This window comes from Phascolarctos cinereus, unplaced genomic scaffold, assembly GCF_003287225.1.
Source record: "Phascolarctos cinereus isolate Bilbo 61053 unplaced genomic scaffold, phaCin_HiC Scaffold_4;HRSCAF=312, whole genome shotgun sequence".
NCBI lineage: Eukaryota > Metazoa > Chordata > Mammalia > Diprotodontia > Phascolarctidae > Phascolarctos > Phascolarctos cinereus.
Window position 1 is genome coordinate 679922203 of NW_027555847.1, and position 16256 is coordinate 679938458.

Sequence of the window (16256 nt, forward strand, 5' to 3'; positions counted from 1 at the left end):
CTTAATTGTTTACGTGTTATCTTCCCCGTTGGAATGTAAGCTCCTTGAGGGCAGGAACTATTTTTGTCTTTTTTTGTACCCCCAGCATTTAACACAGCGCCTGGCACATAGTAGGGTCTTTATGGGGGACAGCTAGGTGGCTCAGTGGATAGAGTGCCGGGTCTGGAATCAAGAGGACCTGAGATCAGATCCAGCCTCGGACACTTACTAGCTGGGTAGACCCTGGGCAAGTCACTTAACTCTGCTTGCCTCAGTTTCCTCATCTGTAAAATGAGCTGGAGAAGGAATGGTCAACTGCTCCCATATCTCAGCCAAGAAAACCCCAAAAGGGGTCAGGGAGAGTCAGACACGACTGAAAATGACTGAACAACGATAAATACTAGTTGATAGACTGACCTCCTGGTTATTCTCTTCCAGACACTGGTCATATTCACTCAGTGACGCCAGGTAGATGAGAGCGATGACATTTTCAAAACAGTGAATCCACTTCTTCCGTTCAGACTTTTGGCCTCCCACATCCACAATCCTGTGCCAACCAAACAGACCCCATCTGTGCCCGGGCTAAGGTGGGGAGGACTCTGGGAGAGACTTATAGAACAGAAACCTGTCCTTTTACACACAGACCCAGAATTAATTTAATGCCAAGGCTCCCCAGGACCCCTGCCCCAACCACACACACACAGAAGTCTTAGAGAGACAAAAACGAATGAGATTGAGAGGCAGGGAGACACAGGACTAGATTTGCCACCAAACTGATAGGTGACCTCAGACAAGTAAATTCACCTCTCTGGGACTGTTTCCTCATATGTAAAATGAAAGGATTGCGTTAAAAAATTTCTAAGCATCCTCCCAGATCTTACATTCTGTATTCTAAGGGCCCTCCCAGCTCTGACATTTTAGGTTCTAAGGGCCCTCCCGGCTCTAACATTCTGGGTTCTAAGGGCCCTCCCAGAGCTCTGACATTCTGGGTTCTAAGGGCCCTCCCAGCTCTGACATCCAGTGCTCTAAGGGCCCTCCATTGACATTCTGACATTCTCTATTCTAAGGTCCTTCTAGCTTTTTTTTTTTTAGAACTGAAGCAGTCCAGGAATCAAGAGCACTGTGTTCTATGCCTGGTTCTGCGGATCACTTGCCACGTGGCCTCAAATAAGGTGCCTTTTGTCTTTCTGAGCCTCAGTTTCCCATCTATAAAAAGGAGGGATGGGACTATTAACTAATAGGAAGCTACGTGTTCAGTCTATAAATACTAGAGGAAGAATCAGGAAGATCTGAGTTCAAATCCAGCCTCAGACACTTACTGGCTATGTAATGCCCGGGCAAGTCACTTCACATCTCTCTGTCTCAGTTTCCTCATCTATAAAATGGGGAAAATAATAGCACCTACCTCCCAGGGTTGTCAAGAGGATAGAATGAGGTAATACAAAGGTCACAAACATTAATGTGCTTATATAAATGTGAGCTGTTATTCATTATTATTATTATTATTATTATTATTATTATTATTATTATTATTATTATCTCTAAGGGTCCTTCAAATTTTCGTATGTAGAAGGGCAGGGCACACGGATGGAGAAAAAAAGCAGTCATTTTTCTGGACTAGTCACTGGGAGAAGGATACAGAGGCTACTTTTTTGAGCTAAGGGGAGACTTTGAGTTAATAGCCAGAAAGCGTAAAGCCTTGAGTTGTCCGTGCCCATGACCGGCCCCTAGCCAGTCCTCAGCCTTGGCCTCAAGCAGAGGAGTCTCCGTCCTGTTTGGGAAAGGTCTGACCAGGTTTCTGGCAGTACCTTTGCCCTGCCCCCACCTCGCTCCCCACAACAGTGCTGAGCGTACAGGTCTTCTTCCTGTTCTCTGTTCTCAGAAATGTGGGTCACTGATAGTGGGGTCTACGTCATTTCCCCCAAGCCCCATGGATAGGTTATTTCCCAGGGGCTTCCCTATTGTGTACCGTCCCAGAAAACCCACAGAGGTGCCCAGAGAGGGAAGAAAGTAGGGTACTGGAACCCACCTACCACAGCTTCCCAGGTCTCCAACCCTCTCTCTATAGGTATCTGAGGTGGCTCCCAAGGGCCACAAAAAACCTGGTGTGTATGGAAAAGTGTGCTAGAGAAACTAGAAGAGGCCATAAAACATTGAATGGGAAGGACCTAACAGAGTGTCAGAGGGGGGAGGGCCTTGGGAACACAGAATGTCAGGCGTGGGTGGGGCCCTTAGTACACAAAATGTGAGAGCTGGGAGGGCCTGCGGAACCCAGGATGTCAGAGCTGGGAGGGCCCTTGGAGCCCAGGATGTCAGAGCTGGGAGGGCCTGTGGAACCCAGGATGTCAGAGCTGGGAGGGCCTGCGCAACCCAAGATGTCAGAGCCGGGAGGGCCTTAGAACACAATGTCAGAGCCAAAAGGACTCTCAGAACACAGAATGCCAGCTTAGGAAGAGGTCTTAAGAGAGCATTCAGTTCAACGACTATTTAGTACACACTGTGTTCAAGGCAGACCTGGGTGCTGAGGATACAAAATCAAACAGAAAACAGCCACTGCCCTCACGGGCTCAAAGCTCAGGATCTAGAAGGCTGCTGGTGGCCAGCTCTAGGACTCCCTTCTGGTCTCAGTGAAAACCCCGCCTTCTGCCAGAAGCCCTTCCCAATTCCTCTGAATGTCGGGGCCTTCTCTCTATTGATTATCTTCGATTTCTCATGTATATGCATGTATACATGCCTAGCCGTTTGCATAATGTCTCTCCTGTTAGACTGTGACCTCCCTGAGAACAGGCACTGTCTTGTACGTTTCTCAGTGTGTAGTACAGAGCTTAGTAAATGTTCACTGGCACATAGTAGGTGCTTAGTAAATGCTGACAGACTGAATCCAGTCCAGCCTTCTCATTTTACAGATGAAGAGACTGAGGGTCACCCAAGGTCACGTAAAATGGAAATCCTTTGATTTCAGCTCTAGGGCCCTTTCCACTGGCTCCCCCTGAGTTCCCGTGGGGTGCCTGACATATACACAAATAAGTAAACATTCAGAAACAGAGGAGGGGGTGAGCCCTAGGAACTGGAAGGACAAGGGCAGGTCGGAGATGGTCCCATAGCTGAGGTGATCCATGCTAGTACAACTAGCTGGGCAGGAGATCCTGGGGAAGTCAGGGTTGATGGGGGAAGGGGCCAGAAGGTCCAGAGCCTGACCTAGTGAGTCAGGGTGAGGGGGAAGGGCAGCACAGCCCTTGGGGGCTCTGGGGGCTCACCTCAGGTTGGTCTTCTGAACAGAGAAGCAGTATTCATTGATGCCGGTCGTCGGCATCCGGGTCCGCAGAACGTCCTGGGCTGTGGGGATGTAGCTTTCCTCTGTGATACGCTCCAAGTTGGACAGGTAACTGCAAACCCAGACCTGGCCCTGAGCCCTGGCTCCGACTTGCTTAACCCTCTGGGTCTTGGGGCAACCCTTCCCCATCCCACCCCCAACAAAACAGAAGCCAGCCTTTCTGTCTGCCCACCACAAAATGGCATCCCCTACCCCACCTCTACCAGGGAGCTTTCCAGGACTACAGCGATCCCTTCCTTCTCTGCGTCCCCACCGGCCCCACTGTCTGCACTCCACAGGGTCGGGGGGCCAGACAATCATTGCCCCTTTCTCCTGCCTGCCACCACCCCATAGTGTCTGGCCCAGGACTTTCTCTACAGAGGCTCCGTATGAGTTTATTCACCCTAGGGTGGCAGTTGTGTGAATGTGGTCAGAATCGCTGGTAAGACAAGGGTGTAGACATAAAGGGCTGGGCTATTTACTAGTGAGGGGGTATGTGTGCTAAGCGTTCACTAAGAGCTTGTGCCCAGTGGATGCTGAGAAGTGTTGGCGTCAGGTGTAGCAGTATACTGGGTGTGTGCCCTTCTCCAAAAAGGAGAGGAAACGAGGCTGGGGAGCTTATGGGGATGCATGAACCAACACAGACATCTGATAAAATGGGCTGCAGAGTTCATGTTCTGCCAAAGGTCTCACGTGCTCTATCTTCATGCGCAGACCCCCCCAACGTGCATAAAGAAACATGCTACACGCAGCTGAGACACACCAGAAACACACATCAGATACATGTATCACACATGAAGCCCCATACATGCAGACTCCCGCAAAATGGTAGAACAATATATTCACACACACACACACACACACACACACACACATCACAAATACAAGTTCCCTTCTAATAGATATATTCTCTATCTCTTCAGACACACACACACATTGCCCACAGACATACCCTTTCTTTCACACACACATATACCCCATGCTCATAGGTACATACCCTCTAACACACAGACCCTTCCCCCTCACCTTCCCCACATGCATACACACGCACCTAATATCTCCAAGCACCCCGGGGATGTGTACTTGCTCATTTTTGTGATGCATGCCCCCCAACACCCAGAGTCATGTGGTTATGTTTGAGAACACACACACATGGGTAGAAATGACTATGTGATAGCTCTGGATTTCTGCATTCCTGATCCTCCCTGGCTCCTGAGCTGAGTCTCAGGGGACTCCATCCAGCATCCCTCCCAAGAACGTGACCCAAAGACTTCCAGGGCTCAGTCTCCAGCCACAGAGACTAGGGTAAAGCCTGGCAATGACCCAGAAGCTGAATTTCTTCTAGGCAGACCACCAGCCCCCTACAATCAAACCCACCAGACCACGAGTCTGCCCTGTACTCACTACACAGCCGAGTCCAGCAGATGGAACTCACGACGGCGATCATAGCAGGCTCTGATGCCAGCATCTTTCCATAGACACATAATGGCGTGGGCCTGGGGCTTTTTGAAGGTCGTCACTTTGTAGGCATCCATGTTCATAATCAGGTTAGCATGATGCTGGGAGGTAAACGGGTCAGAAAGTCAGAGGCCATGGGGTCCTTGGGGCTATCAGCCCAATTCAAGCCAGAAGGGCACCTCTAAGAGAGAAGTGCCGGATCTTAGGTTTCCAAAATAATTTCTTTCATAGTTTGCCTCTAGCCCCCCATAGCATAACCTCATATGTCTTCTTCTTTATCTTCCATAATCAGATCAGATAACTACAGGAATACAGATTTATACTATGGGGAGCCTTGGGGATTTAGCCCCTCTCCAATTTTACAAACGAGAAAACTAAGACCCAGGGAGATCAAATGCCTTGCCCAAAGTCACTCAAGTACTAAGGAGCAAAAGTAAGATTAAAACCCAGAGTCTCTAACTTCAAACTCACTACACCAAGATGGCTCCCATGCATGCTTCAGGAGATAGTCCTGAGGTGGGTAACCTAGGGCAAATCTCTTTCCCTTCTCTGGGCCTGTTTTCCCACCTGTCCAACAAAGGGTCCTCTAAGGCTCCTTCCGGCCCTAAGCCTGTGGTCCTCTCATCCTATAGGGGCCCACATGACTGGGAGTGGAGGGTGAGAGATGACTGGGGACTGGAGCAGCCACAGGGTAGACCAACTATCCCCTTTTCCCATTGACCCCAGACCCCCCTGCCTCGGCTCCTTCCTGCTGGGCTCACCCTGCTCTCAGGGCAGCTATAGGGGATGTGAAGGCTGTCCATGGCCTCAACCATGGCCTGCATGGACGTGAAGATGTTCTGATAGACCAGGGAAGTGAAGCCCTTGCGGTCCTCCTCAGAGTACCCTGCCCCGTGGATAATCCGCATCTGTTTGATGAAGGTGCTTTTTCCGCTCTCTCCGGTACCTGTTGATGAGAGGCCAGATCAGGGTCAGGAATACCCCCCAGCTCTCCCCTCCCCCTCCATCCCAGGCCCCACGTGGGGGCTCTTAGGACTTCACCAGCCTGTCCTCCCTGGGAGGGAAGGGGTTCCCAATCTTGGAAGTTTATCTAAAGATGAAAGCCTGCTGCCTCTCAAGAAACCCTGAGGCAGACATTGACAATAAAGACTCACTTAAACATGTATATTGCAGTGGACCTGAGCTCAGGACTGGGTGGTCATGAGACTCTCCCCACTTGGGTCCCAGCCCTGACCCCACCACTGACTGTGTGACCTTCACAGAATCAGTCTCAAAGTATAAAGAGACCTCAGTGACTGACCCACACATCTGAAAAACCATCCCCTTTACAGCACACCCAGCAAGAGGCCATCCAACCTGTGCTCAAAGGGAATGGGGTCTTCCTTTGTTTGATAAGAAATCAAACAGTCTTCATTTGCCTGTTTGACATTTCTACCCATCCGTTCTAGCTCTGCCATCTAGGGTCAAGCAGAATCCATCTAACCTCTCATCCAGAATACTACAGCCCTTTAAATACTTGGAGGTAGTCACCATATCACTACGGAGTCTTCCCTTGTCCAGGCTGAGCAACCTCATCTCCTTTAACTCGTCCTCTCATGGCATAAATTCAAGGTTCTACACCATCCTGGTTTCTCGCTTGGGAACATTCTCCAGATTACCCACGTCCTTCTTAAACTATAGCACTCAGAATGGAATCCAGTACTCGAGATGCAAACTGACTATGGAAGAGAGGGGAGGGACTGCTGCCTCCCTGATGTGGCCCCAGATGATTTTCCTGGATGCCACATCCTCACTCTCCTCCACCCCTCACCTCACACATCCCCTACCTCAAGCCCACATCCAATCAATCGCTACGTCTTGCCTTTTCTACCATCCCTTCTCTTTTCACAAAGTCACCAGGCCCACATCACCTCTAACTGGGACTATAGCAACAGCTTCCTCATCAGTATCCCTGACTCTCTCCCTCTCCAATTGATCTGCTAACCTGCCAAAGTGATTTTCCTAAAGCCCATGTCTAACCATGTCTTTCTCTCATTACATAAATGCTAGTAATCCAGGCAAATACAAACCTCTTCAGTTTAGCATTTAAAGCCCTTTATAACCTGGTCTCAATCTACCTTTCCAGACTTGATATCACATTTGCTAACTCATTGAGCTTATAGTATTGAACCCCCTAGATCACCTTCCAGTGAACTGTTGTCTAGCCAAGCTTCCCCCAATTTTATACCTTAGACAAGTCTCTTCTCCATTCTGGACTTCACTTTCCATATGCATACACATATACATACACGCATACACATACACACATATATAATACATACACACATACACATACACACATATATACATATATAATATATACACACACATACACATATATACATATTTACATACATATAAACATAAACTGGATATTCAATAAAGAGCCACTAAAGAAAGAATTTTTAATGTAATTGGAAGCAAAATAACATAATTCTAAAGAATTGGTGGGTCAAAGAACAAATTATATCTTTGTCAAAGAACAAACAATAGAAAATTTCATTTAAAAAACTATAAAAAGGATACAACATACTAAAACTTATGGGTTAAAACAGTTTTCAGGAGATGTGTTATATTTATAAAAGCTTTAATTAATAAAAGAGAAAGAACAGATGAATGATTTTTAAAAATTTGAATAACAACAAATCAAAAATCTCCAACTAAAAAACAAAGTAGAAATTCTGAAAATTAAAGAAGAGATTAATAAAACAAAAAATAAAAAGACCGTTGGATTAATAAAACTGACTTTGGAGCTGGTTTTCAAAATTTAATCAACTCAAGCAACAGTTAGCTAATCTGATTTTTTTAAAAATAGAGGAAAACCAAATTGTTTCTATCAAAAATGAAAAAGGAGAACTTGCAACAAGTAAAAAGGAAATCAAGAAAGTTATCAGAGACTAATTTGCCCAATTATATGCTAAGAAAACTGATAACTTTGGGGCAATAGATAAATACTTACAAAAATAGAAGGCATTTGGATTTACAAAAAAAGGAATAGTTAGCGTACATAACTCAGTATCCAGAAAAGAAATTGAACAAGATATAAATGGGTTTTCAAAGGAAAAACAAAACAAATTCCAGTACTCAATGGACACAAGTGAATTCTATAAAATACATAAAGAAAAATTAATTTCAATGCAACATAAGCTGTTTACAATTATAAAACACACCTTTTAATCTTTTTTCTATGATACATATATGATCTTGATACTTAAGTCAGAGAAAAATAAAGCAGGGAAAGAAAACTATAGACCAATATCCCCAGTAGACATTGATGCAAAAATTTTAAATAAAATGTTAGCAAATAGGCTACAATAGCACATTAAAATGTCATACACTATGATGAGGTTAGGTTTATGCCAAGAATGAAAGGTTGGTTTAAAACAAGGAAGATATGCATATAATAGACCATATTAATAGTACACATAATAAAATGATCATATTAATAAATGATGACAAATCCTAGGTACTGACAATCATATGACAAAATCCAATACTCATTTCTATTAAAAACTCTAAAAATCATAGGAATAAATAGACCTTTTCTTAATACAGTAAAAATAGTATTTATCTAAGTCCAAGAATAAGCATTATATGTAATGAAGAAGAGTTAAGAGGTCTTTCCAATAAGATCAAGGGTAAGGGAAGAATGTCCATTATTACCACTATTGTTTAACACAGGGCTGGAAATGCAATCAGATAAGAAAAATAAATTGGAGGAATAAGCAAACAGCTTATAAGCAAATAAGCAAAGAGAAAACAAAATTGCCACTTTCTGAAGATGAGACAATGGCATACTGAGAGAACACTATAGAGTCAACAAAAAATTAATTGAAATAATAACTTCAGCAAAGTGGCAAGATATAAAACATATCCATGTAAATGATCAGCATTCTTATGTATCACCAACAAAGCCCAGCAAGAAGAGATAGATAGAGAAATTCCATTCAGAATAATTACAGAAGCTAAAAAATATTTGAGCATGTTTCTAATAAGATTCCCCCAGTGACTATGTGAACTCAACTAGAAAACACTCTTTGCAGAAGTAAAGACAGACATAAAATAGCTGGAGAAAGAGTAATTGCCAATGGGTGGGTCAAGCTAATGTATTAGGGCAGCTAGGAGGTACAGTAGATAGAACACTGGACCTGGAGTCAGGAAGATCTGAATTCAAATCTGGCCTCAGATTCTTGCTAGCTATGTGACACTGGGTAAGCTATTTAACTCCCATTTGCCTCAGTTCCTCATCTGTAAAATAAGGACACACTGGAGAAGGAAATGGCAAATCATTTCAGTATCTTTGCCAAGAAAATCCCATGGACTTTGTCATGTAGAGTCAGATGTGGCAACAACAATAGGTCAAGCCAATATAATAAAAGTGACAATACCACCTAAATTAATTTATTTAGTGCTGTACCAAACTCCCAAAAGAATATGTTGTAGAGCTAGAAAAAAATTATAGCGAAATTTATACGGAAGAACAAAAAGGTCAACAGTCTCAAGGATAATAATGAAAAAAAGTGGAAGGGAAGGGGGTCTATCAATATCAGATATCAAACCATATTTCAAATCAATAATCATTAAAATGTTTTGGTATTGGTTAAAAGAAAGAGATTGATAAGTAGAACAGATTAGATACACAACATATAGAAGAAAACAAACACAGTTGCATAATATTTGATAAACCCAAGATCCTAGCTCCTGGGAAAGGGCTCACTATTTAATAAAAATGAACAGGAAACATGGATGGCAGTCTGGCGGAAATCAGTTTTAGACCAGCATCTCACACCCAAGACAAGCTCTAAATGGATACATGATCTAGCTATAAAAGGTCACGTGACAAAGAAATCAGAAGAATGAAGAAATCACCTTTCAGTCCTATGGATGAAAAGTTCATGATTAATTAATTGACTGATACAATCACTCATGATAAAACAGATATTGAGTATATCATCTCCCTGAGTTCAAATCTGGCCTCAGACACTTTCTAGCTCAGACACTTTCTGTGTCCCTGGGCAGGTTGCTTAACCCTGTTTGCCTCAGTTTTCTCAACTGTAAAATGAGCTGGAGAAGGAAACGGCAAACCGCTCCAGCATCCTTGCCAAGAAAACCCCAAATGGGGTCACAGAGAGTCAGACATAACTCAAACAGCAGCAACACCAAACCCTTCGTGGAGTGCCTGGAGCAGAGCAGGCATTTAATAAGCCTTTGCTGAATGGAACTAAATTTAATTGGGGAACGGTCAAATGGCAGTCAACGTCTTTTAAAAAACATAACCAAGATGAGTAATATGATGACATCTGGAGAGAAACACAAAAGGGATGCAGATAAAAGAAAGCAGAGCTAGCAGAATACACTCACTGAGTCTGACTATAGAAACAGCAACAATGCTCAATAAATACACAGAACAAATAAAGCTCCAATTACTACTCTTTTTCAAAATTTCCTATTCTTTCATTTTTTAAAGGAAAAGATATTTTAAGGACCTTGGGGGGTTGGGGATAAGGGATGTTCTTCATTTCATTCATTTGTATTTATTGAAACTGACAACCCACCACCCCGCTCTCTTGGTACCCACACTGTGTCAGAGAGGTGGCCCCAGAACATTGATGGCAGCATCTACTGTGGAGGAGTCACAGGGGACGGGCGTAGACCGAAGTCAAAGAGGTCTAGAGGGAGTGTGCGAATTCTCGCCTTGACCATCGGAAAGAGGCTCCATGTGCTTGTGAGACCCTAGATCTGTCAACGTTTATATTCTTTTGAGGACAGAGATAAGAACTATATCTAGGATTTTATTGGTATAGGGAACTCCCTGGTGAGAAAACTCACTCTACCAAATGGTGGCTGGCTTCTTCACATTTTATAATCCCAGAGACTCACCTGGAGCCCTGAAAGGCTAAGGGACTTGCCCAGGGCCACATGGCCAGGAGGTATCAAAGGTAGAATTTGGGTCAAAGTCTTCCTGGCTTTCAGGCCAGCTCTCTGTCTACCATACCTTGCTGACTCTCATGTTGATAACATATAGTATAATATGTAATTCATAGTAAACATACTATATATGCAATGCATATAGTATGCTAATAATAAAAAGTATTCTGAGCTCTAAGGCTCCTTCAGACTCTTCCATCCTAGGACTCTGTGACTCATCCCTACATCTCCTCCTCAAAGCCTCCTTGGGTATGATCTCATTGGCTTCCAACTTCCTTCTGCCATTAGACCGGTCAAATATTCCCCATTTCATGGGCTTCGAGGGTGCATGCCTGAAGTCACCCTGGAATTTGGGAATGAAAGGTAGAATAAAACCTTAGGTTAGGATGGGGAGAGCACTGACCTGGCGGTTACAGGAAAGACCACCAGCCCTTCTTTCACTTTTCCTTAGGGCCCCCCACTGGAAGGAGAGTGAAAGGGGAAGGGGTGGATGAACCACAAGGAAGGGAAAAGTTGCAGGCCACAAATGAGGAAATGGGTGGAGGCAGAGAGGGAGCTGGGAGAAGAGGGCAGGAAGCAGGAGAGTGAGGCAGCGATGGGGGAGCCCTGAGTCATGCACTGAATACAGGCTCCTTCCTGCTCCAACATTCTCTGTTCCAAGATTGGATTAGATCACAGAACCTCAGAATAGGCAGAGGATCTTTGAGGGTCTTTTAGCTCAACCTGTCTGTTGGAAAACCTCCAGCAATGGGAAACACATGACCTCTCAGAGCAGCCCTTCCCTCTCTGAGACAGCTCCCCCTAGTAGGAAATTTTTGCCTACTTGGAATAAAAATCTGCCAGTCTGCAAATCAGTCCCCTGGAGCTGAACAGAATGAGTCAGATCTTCTTCCAGGGCACAGCCCTTCAAATCATGGAAGCCAGCCATCACATTCCCCCTCAGTTTTCATTTCTTCAGGCCAAACACCCCCATTTCCTTCATTCCCGTACCAACTGCACAAAGTATTCACTGGGTTTGAGCACCCAGCACTGTGAGTACTCAATTATTAACCAATCAGTTGTATATTTCATCTCTTCCTTCCAGCCCTAATATTTCATGATCTGAAGATTCTTTCCAGCTCTAACATGCCTGTGCCATGTGCTCTGAGGCCATGTCCTTCATCCTTTATGTCTGAACTCTTATAACAGTTTCCTGTCTTCTCATCCCCAATATTTCCTTACTGTAACCCAATGTTCACAGTTTCTTTCCCCCAAAGTCTATCTCTGATACTTCTCCCCTGTTCAAAAACCTCTGGACATCTTCTGACCCCAAGAGACAATCCAAACTGCTTGCTCTGGCATTCAAGGCCTTCCACAAACTTAACTCCAACCAATCTTTCAGGATTACTTCCCTTGTTCCACTTCATTGTCTTGATGCTCTGTGTTAACAGGATTTTACTGTATCCATCCAGACAGGACCAGTCTCTAACCTGTGCATACCTGAAGCCACAGAAAGGCTCCAGGGCCAGAGACAGGAGTGACAGGAAACAAGAAGCTACTTAATTAATGACTTTCAGAGTGAGAAATGCTTCCAAGCTGGAGTAAAGGCACAGTTTATGTACATAAATCACAAATGGGGAAGGCAGGGAGGGGGATTACAAAACAACCATTTCTAGGGCTTAAGCGGTTTCCCACAACAAGCCCACGAGTTCACAAGCTGCACTGTAAGCTTCTGACTCCCAAGCCAGCAGAGGCAGCTCTGAGAAATCTAAATTGTTAGTATATTCATTACGTATGTCATATTGATTAATATGAAAATCATAATTCTCTTCTCTTCTGTCAAAATTGGATGACATGTTCTTCCCCAAACACATCCTAGAGTCTTTTATTATCCTTTTATTAAGGGGATTTGTTCTGTGAAGTTTGCATTCAGTCAAAGGGCCACACTTGAGGACCTAGAAGTCACCAGTTCCCCACTCCTGTCCTAGACTTTCCCCTGTCCTTGGCATTCCTTTTATTTATGTGGATGAACCTACCACCATCTCTGCCTGTTAAAAGCTACCCGTCCTACAAGGCCCAACATGCATGCAGCTTCCTCCAGACTCCCCTGACTCATTTCCCACTCTCAAGCCCACAATGATTGTCCTCGGTCCTCAGAACACTGCTTTCCCCTGGCTTATGGCCTTCAGCCTATCTTGCTCTCTGGTGCATGGGCCCTCTTTTATCCTCTTTCTAGAAGATCTTATCCATCTCTGTCCTCCCTCAGTGCAGGGCCCGACACGCCAGAGACCTCAGGGAATGTCTGTCGAGCCAAAGAGGCACCTGGAACTCAGACAGGAAGGGCCTGCTTCCTCTGTGACCACATGGACTCTGGTTTGGATGGTGAAGGAGGAAGATTCAGCTAGAAAGCAGGACGAAAAACGCACAATCCTCTGTGACCAGGAAACAGTGCTCCAAGATGTGGTGTTTAGAGGCCTTCCTGTATCAGCTTGTTTTCTGGGAAGGACCCCTAAGTCCTAACAGGGATGCCTAGAGATCATAGAACCTCAGACTTGGAAGGGTCCCTGGAGCTAGATAACATCAAAGCTGGGGGGGGGGGTCCTTAGAACACAAAACATGGAAAGTCAAAGCTGGAAGAACGAGCTGGTCAGTCAGTTTTGCTGTTGCTCTGTGTGCGATTGTTTGATTGTAGGTCCCCAGCCCCCGCACCTGGGTCTCCACGGCACCATAAGATTTGAAACAGGACAGCAAAATGAGGGAGGCCTAGAATGAGGCAGAGGTTGGTCTGGGCTCACTCCGGCCAGGAGGCAAAGAAGTGGAATCTTTCCAGGCCCCTAGGCAGCAAAAGAGTCAGAACTTTTCTCAATGGTTGGGCGTGGGGAGGGGAGAGAAGGAAGGGGGGAAGTTATAGGAGCCACTGACTCAGGAATTAAAGAATGGGGCCACCACCTCCCATGGACCTCACAGATAAGCGAGTATTTTTAAGGATGGTCTTCTGGCCCATTCCGGCCTTCCCCATATCTATCCCACCCCCATCTTTTTTACCCTTACCCCAGCACTTCAGCCTATGATGAGAAGGAAGAGAGAAAACGGATATTAAGAAAGGATGACTTCGAGGAAATAGCAAAGGGAGAAATCCCCCGAGTCTTCATAGAAATGAACAAAAGTCATGCTGATCTAAACACAAGTGGAGACCCTCCCCATCCCCGTAACCTCCAAAGTGCAAGGGCTAGCTGGCCTCCGGGTGGGGTTGGCGGCGGGTGTGGGGAAGGTAGAACAGGGAGCAGAAGAGGTACGCATGGTTATCCTGAGGAACAGGACCAGCCTGGTCTGACAGGCGATGACAGGCCCCTTCAGGGCATCAAGCTCTATCAGTTCATGGGATTTGAACTCTGAAGACCTGCATTTAAATCCTCATGCTGTATTCTTCCTACCTAAGGACATGTGACCTTAGGAAAGTCTCCTACCCTCTTTGGCCTCAGTTTCCTTACCTGTAAAATGACCACTAATGACCCTTTCATTTAGATCTCAATTCATTTACCTCTGCCCCCGCTGCACTGCATGACTCCTTGAGGCTCTCTCTCCTCCCTGGGTCTTTGAGGGGAACAAAATTTGAACCTCCCAAAAATAAGGGAGTCAGAGACAGGAAAACCAGATAACCTAGTAGGAAAGAGGCATAAATCTGGTAATTATCAGGGCAGGAGTGACTCACGGCCTCACCGACAACACCGTGTGAGTGACATTTGATTCTTTCAAGTACAGTTTCACTATTTCACGGCCATCACCTTATTTGCTGGCAATCGGGAGACTGGGTTTCTCTCTGCAGGAGTTTAGGCCATTCCATTCTGCTCATTAGGGCTTTCTGAAATGAATATACGGTCTCTAAGGTGCCCGCTCACTCTGACACTCTATGAGCCCAAGGGACTCAAGAATTCTTCCTCTGGACCCTCCTCTAAAGGTCCCCCAGTGCAGGTGCTCCTCTGAGGCTGGGGAGGACCAGGCAGGTACAGACACTCACCCAGCAATAGCAGCTTAAGCTCTCCTCGGTCCCTCTTCTTCTGTTCCATGAGGATTTTATTGATTTCTTGGTCAATCCTTAAGGCCATCTTCTCATCCTCTGTCAGGCACCAGGGGCAGCAGCACCAGCTGAGGGACCGGGCCATGGCCTCACACATAGAGGCTTGGGGCCGTCACGGGGGCTAAGGCAGCATGTTGACTGTCCTGGATCCCCGTAAGCAGATTTCTTAGCAGGAAGATCCTCCCTTTCCCAACTCTCCCCAACTCTCCCCAAGGGCCAGCAGAGCTCTTTGGGACCGCTTCTGATTCTGCTGGTTTCAGTGATGGAGTCCAAGCAAAAAGGGATTTGATCTCTTCTGTGCCCTCTCCTGCCCAGGTCTCCTACAAGCCTTAGTTATATTTCAACTGCAGGAGGTAGGGAGAAGAGGAAGATGAGGATGGCACCGGGTTCCAGACCCAGCCAACCAGGTGGACAGGCAATACAAGGAGAAGTAAGAACCAGCTGTCCCAAAGCCCCCTTCTTCTTCCCGGTGTGGAAGAATAAGCTCGGACTGGGAGACGGCTATCCTTTAGGTGGCAGGGGAAGAAGTCTCAACCACAGGCCTTCCCCTGGCTGTCACCCAGTGGGGAGCTCCTTCCTCATTCCAAAACCAGGGTGTGCATAAGCTCGAGCCTGTGCCTCAGGGTGCCGCACCCCTCCTTGGCTGGGGTTCCCTGGCCCCTCTGGCTGGGAGGAGGCAGGGCTCAGCACCCCCTCAGTAAAGGCTCCTCCTTTTTCTCGGGCCCCTAGCCACAGGCCTTCCCCTTCACCCAACTACCCAATCACTAACCGCCATGCGTGCTCTCTCAAAAACCAAAAACCAAAAAAAAAAACCCCAACAAAAAAACTTCTCCTGCCCAATGAAGGAACAAACTATTTCCGGAGGGGAAACAGGGTGTCGTCTTTGTTTTTCTGGAGACCGAGGGGAGAAAGAAGAGGCGTGAGGTCCTCCTAGCCGGAAGGGCTTAGGGGCCAGACCCTGGTATGAGGGACTGACACCCTCCCCGGACAAGGCCTTTATCTTCAACAAACCCTTTGTGGCTTCCATGACAGGCAGGGGGAGGTGGACTTCATCCAAATTCCGATATCCCAACACCCTGTGCCATCCCCACCTCAACCCATCCCACTCCCCAGACCCAGGGACGGTACTCACTGCCCGCATCATAAGTGGATGTCCTCATGCATTCACCAGATCCTTGGATTCGAGTCCTCAGCTCATAAAAGAAACGGGCAGGGGCAGCTAGGTGGCGAAGTAGATAGAGCACTGGCCCTAGATTCAGGAGGACCTGAGTTCAAATCCAACCTCAGATATATAACATTTACTAGCTGTGTAACCCTGGGCAAGTCACTTAACTCCATTGCCTAGCCAAAAAAAGGAAAAAAGAAAAAGAAAAAGAAAAAAGAAATTGGCAGTGGCCAGTAGCAGCTTATACCCGGTCACTGGTGTGAGCCATCAGAATCCTGGTTCCTTACCTTCTCCCTAATCAGACCCCCCACCAAAGG

At 46.0% G+C, this 16256-nt stretch overlaps 1 protein-coding gene across 3 annotated transcripts in view; it reads right to left on the bottom strand.

The window, feature by feature from the left end:
- Positions 1–15483, bottom strand: part of GNA15 (G protein subunit alpha 15) — a 22735-nt gene extending 7252 nt beyond the window's left edge. Inside the window, exons 1-5 of one of the 3 annotated variants that reach the window (XM_021009049.2) lie at positions 14715–15470; positions 5512–5696; positions 4697–4851; positions 3237–3365; positions 397–526 (exon numbers count right to left, since the gene is read on the bottom strand). In XM_021009049.2, the coding sequence (XP_020864708.1) occupies positions 397–526; positions 3237–3365; positions 4697–4851; positions 5512–5696; positions 14715–14871 (756 nt within the window). In that variant the 5' untranslated portion in view covers positions 14872–15470. Of the gene's footprint in view, positions 1–396; positions 527–3236; positions 3366–4696; positions 4852–5511; positions 5697–6280; positions 6540–14714 lie in introns of those variants that run through there. The other 2 variants (XM_078154175.1, XM_078154176.1) reach the window with 2 other exon arrangements.
- Positions 15484–16256: the final 773 nt, after the last annotated feature.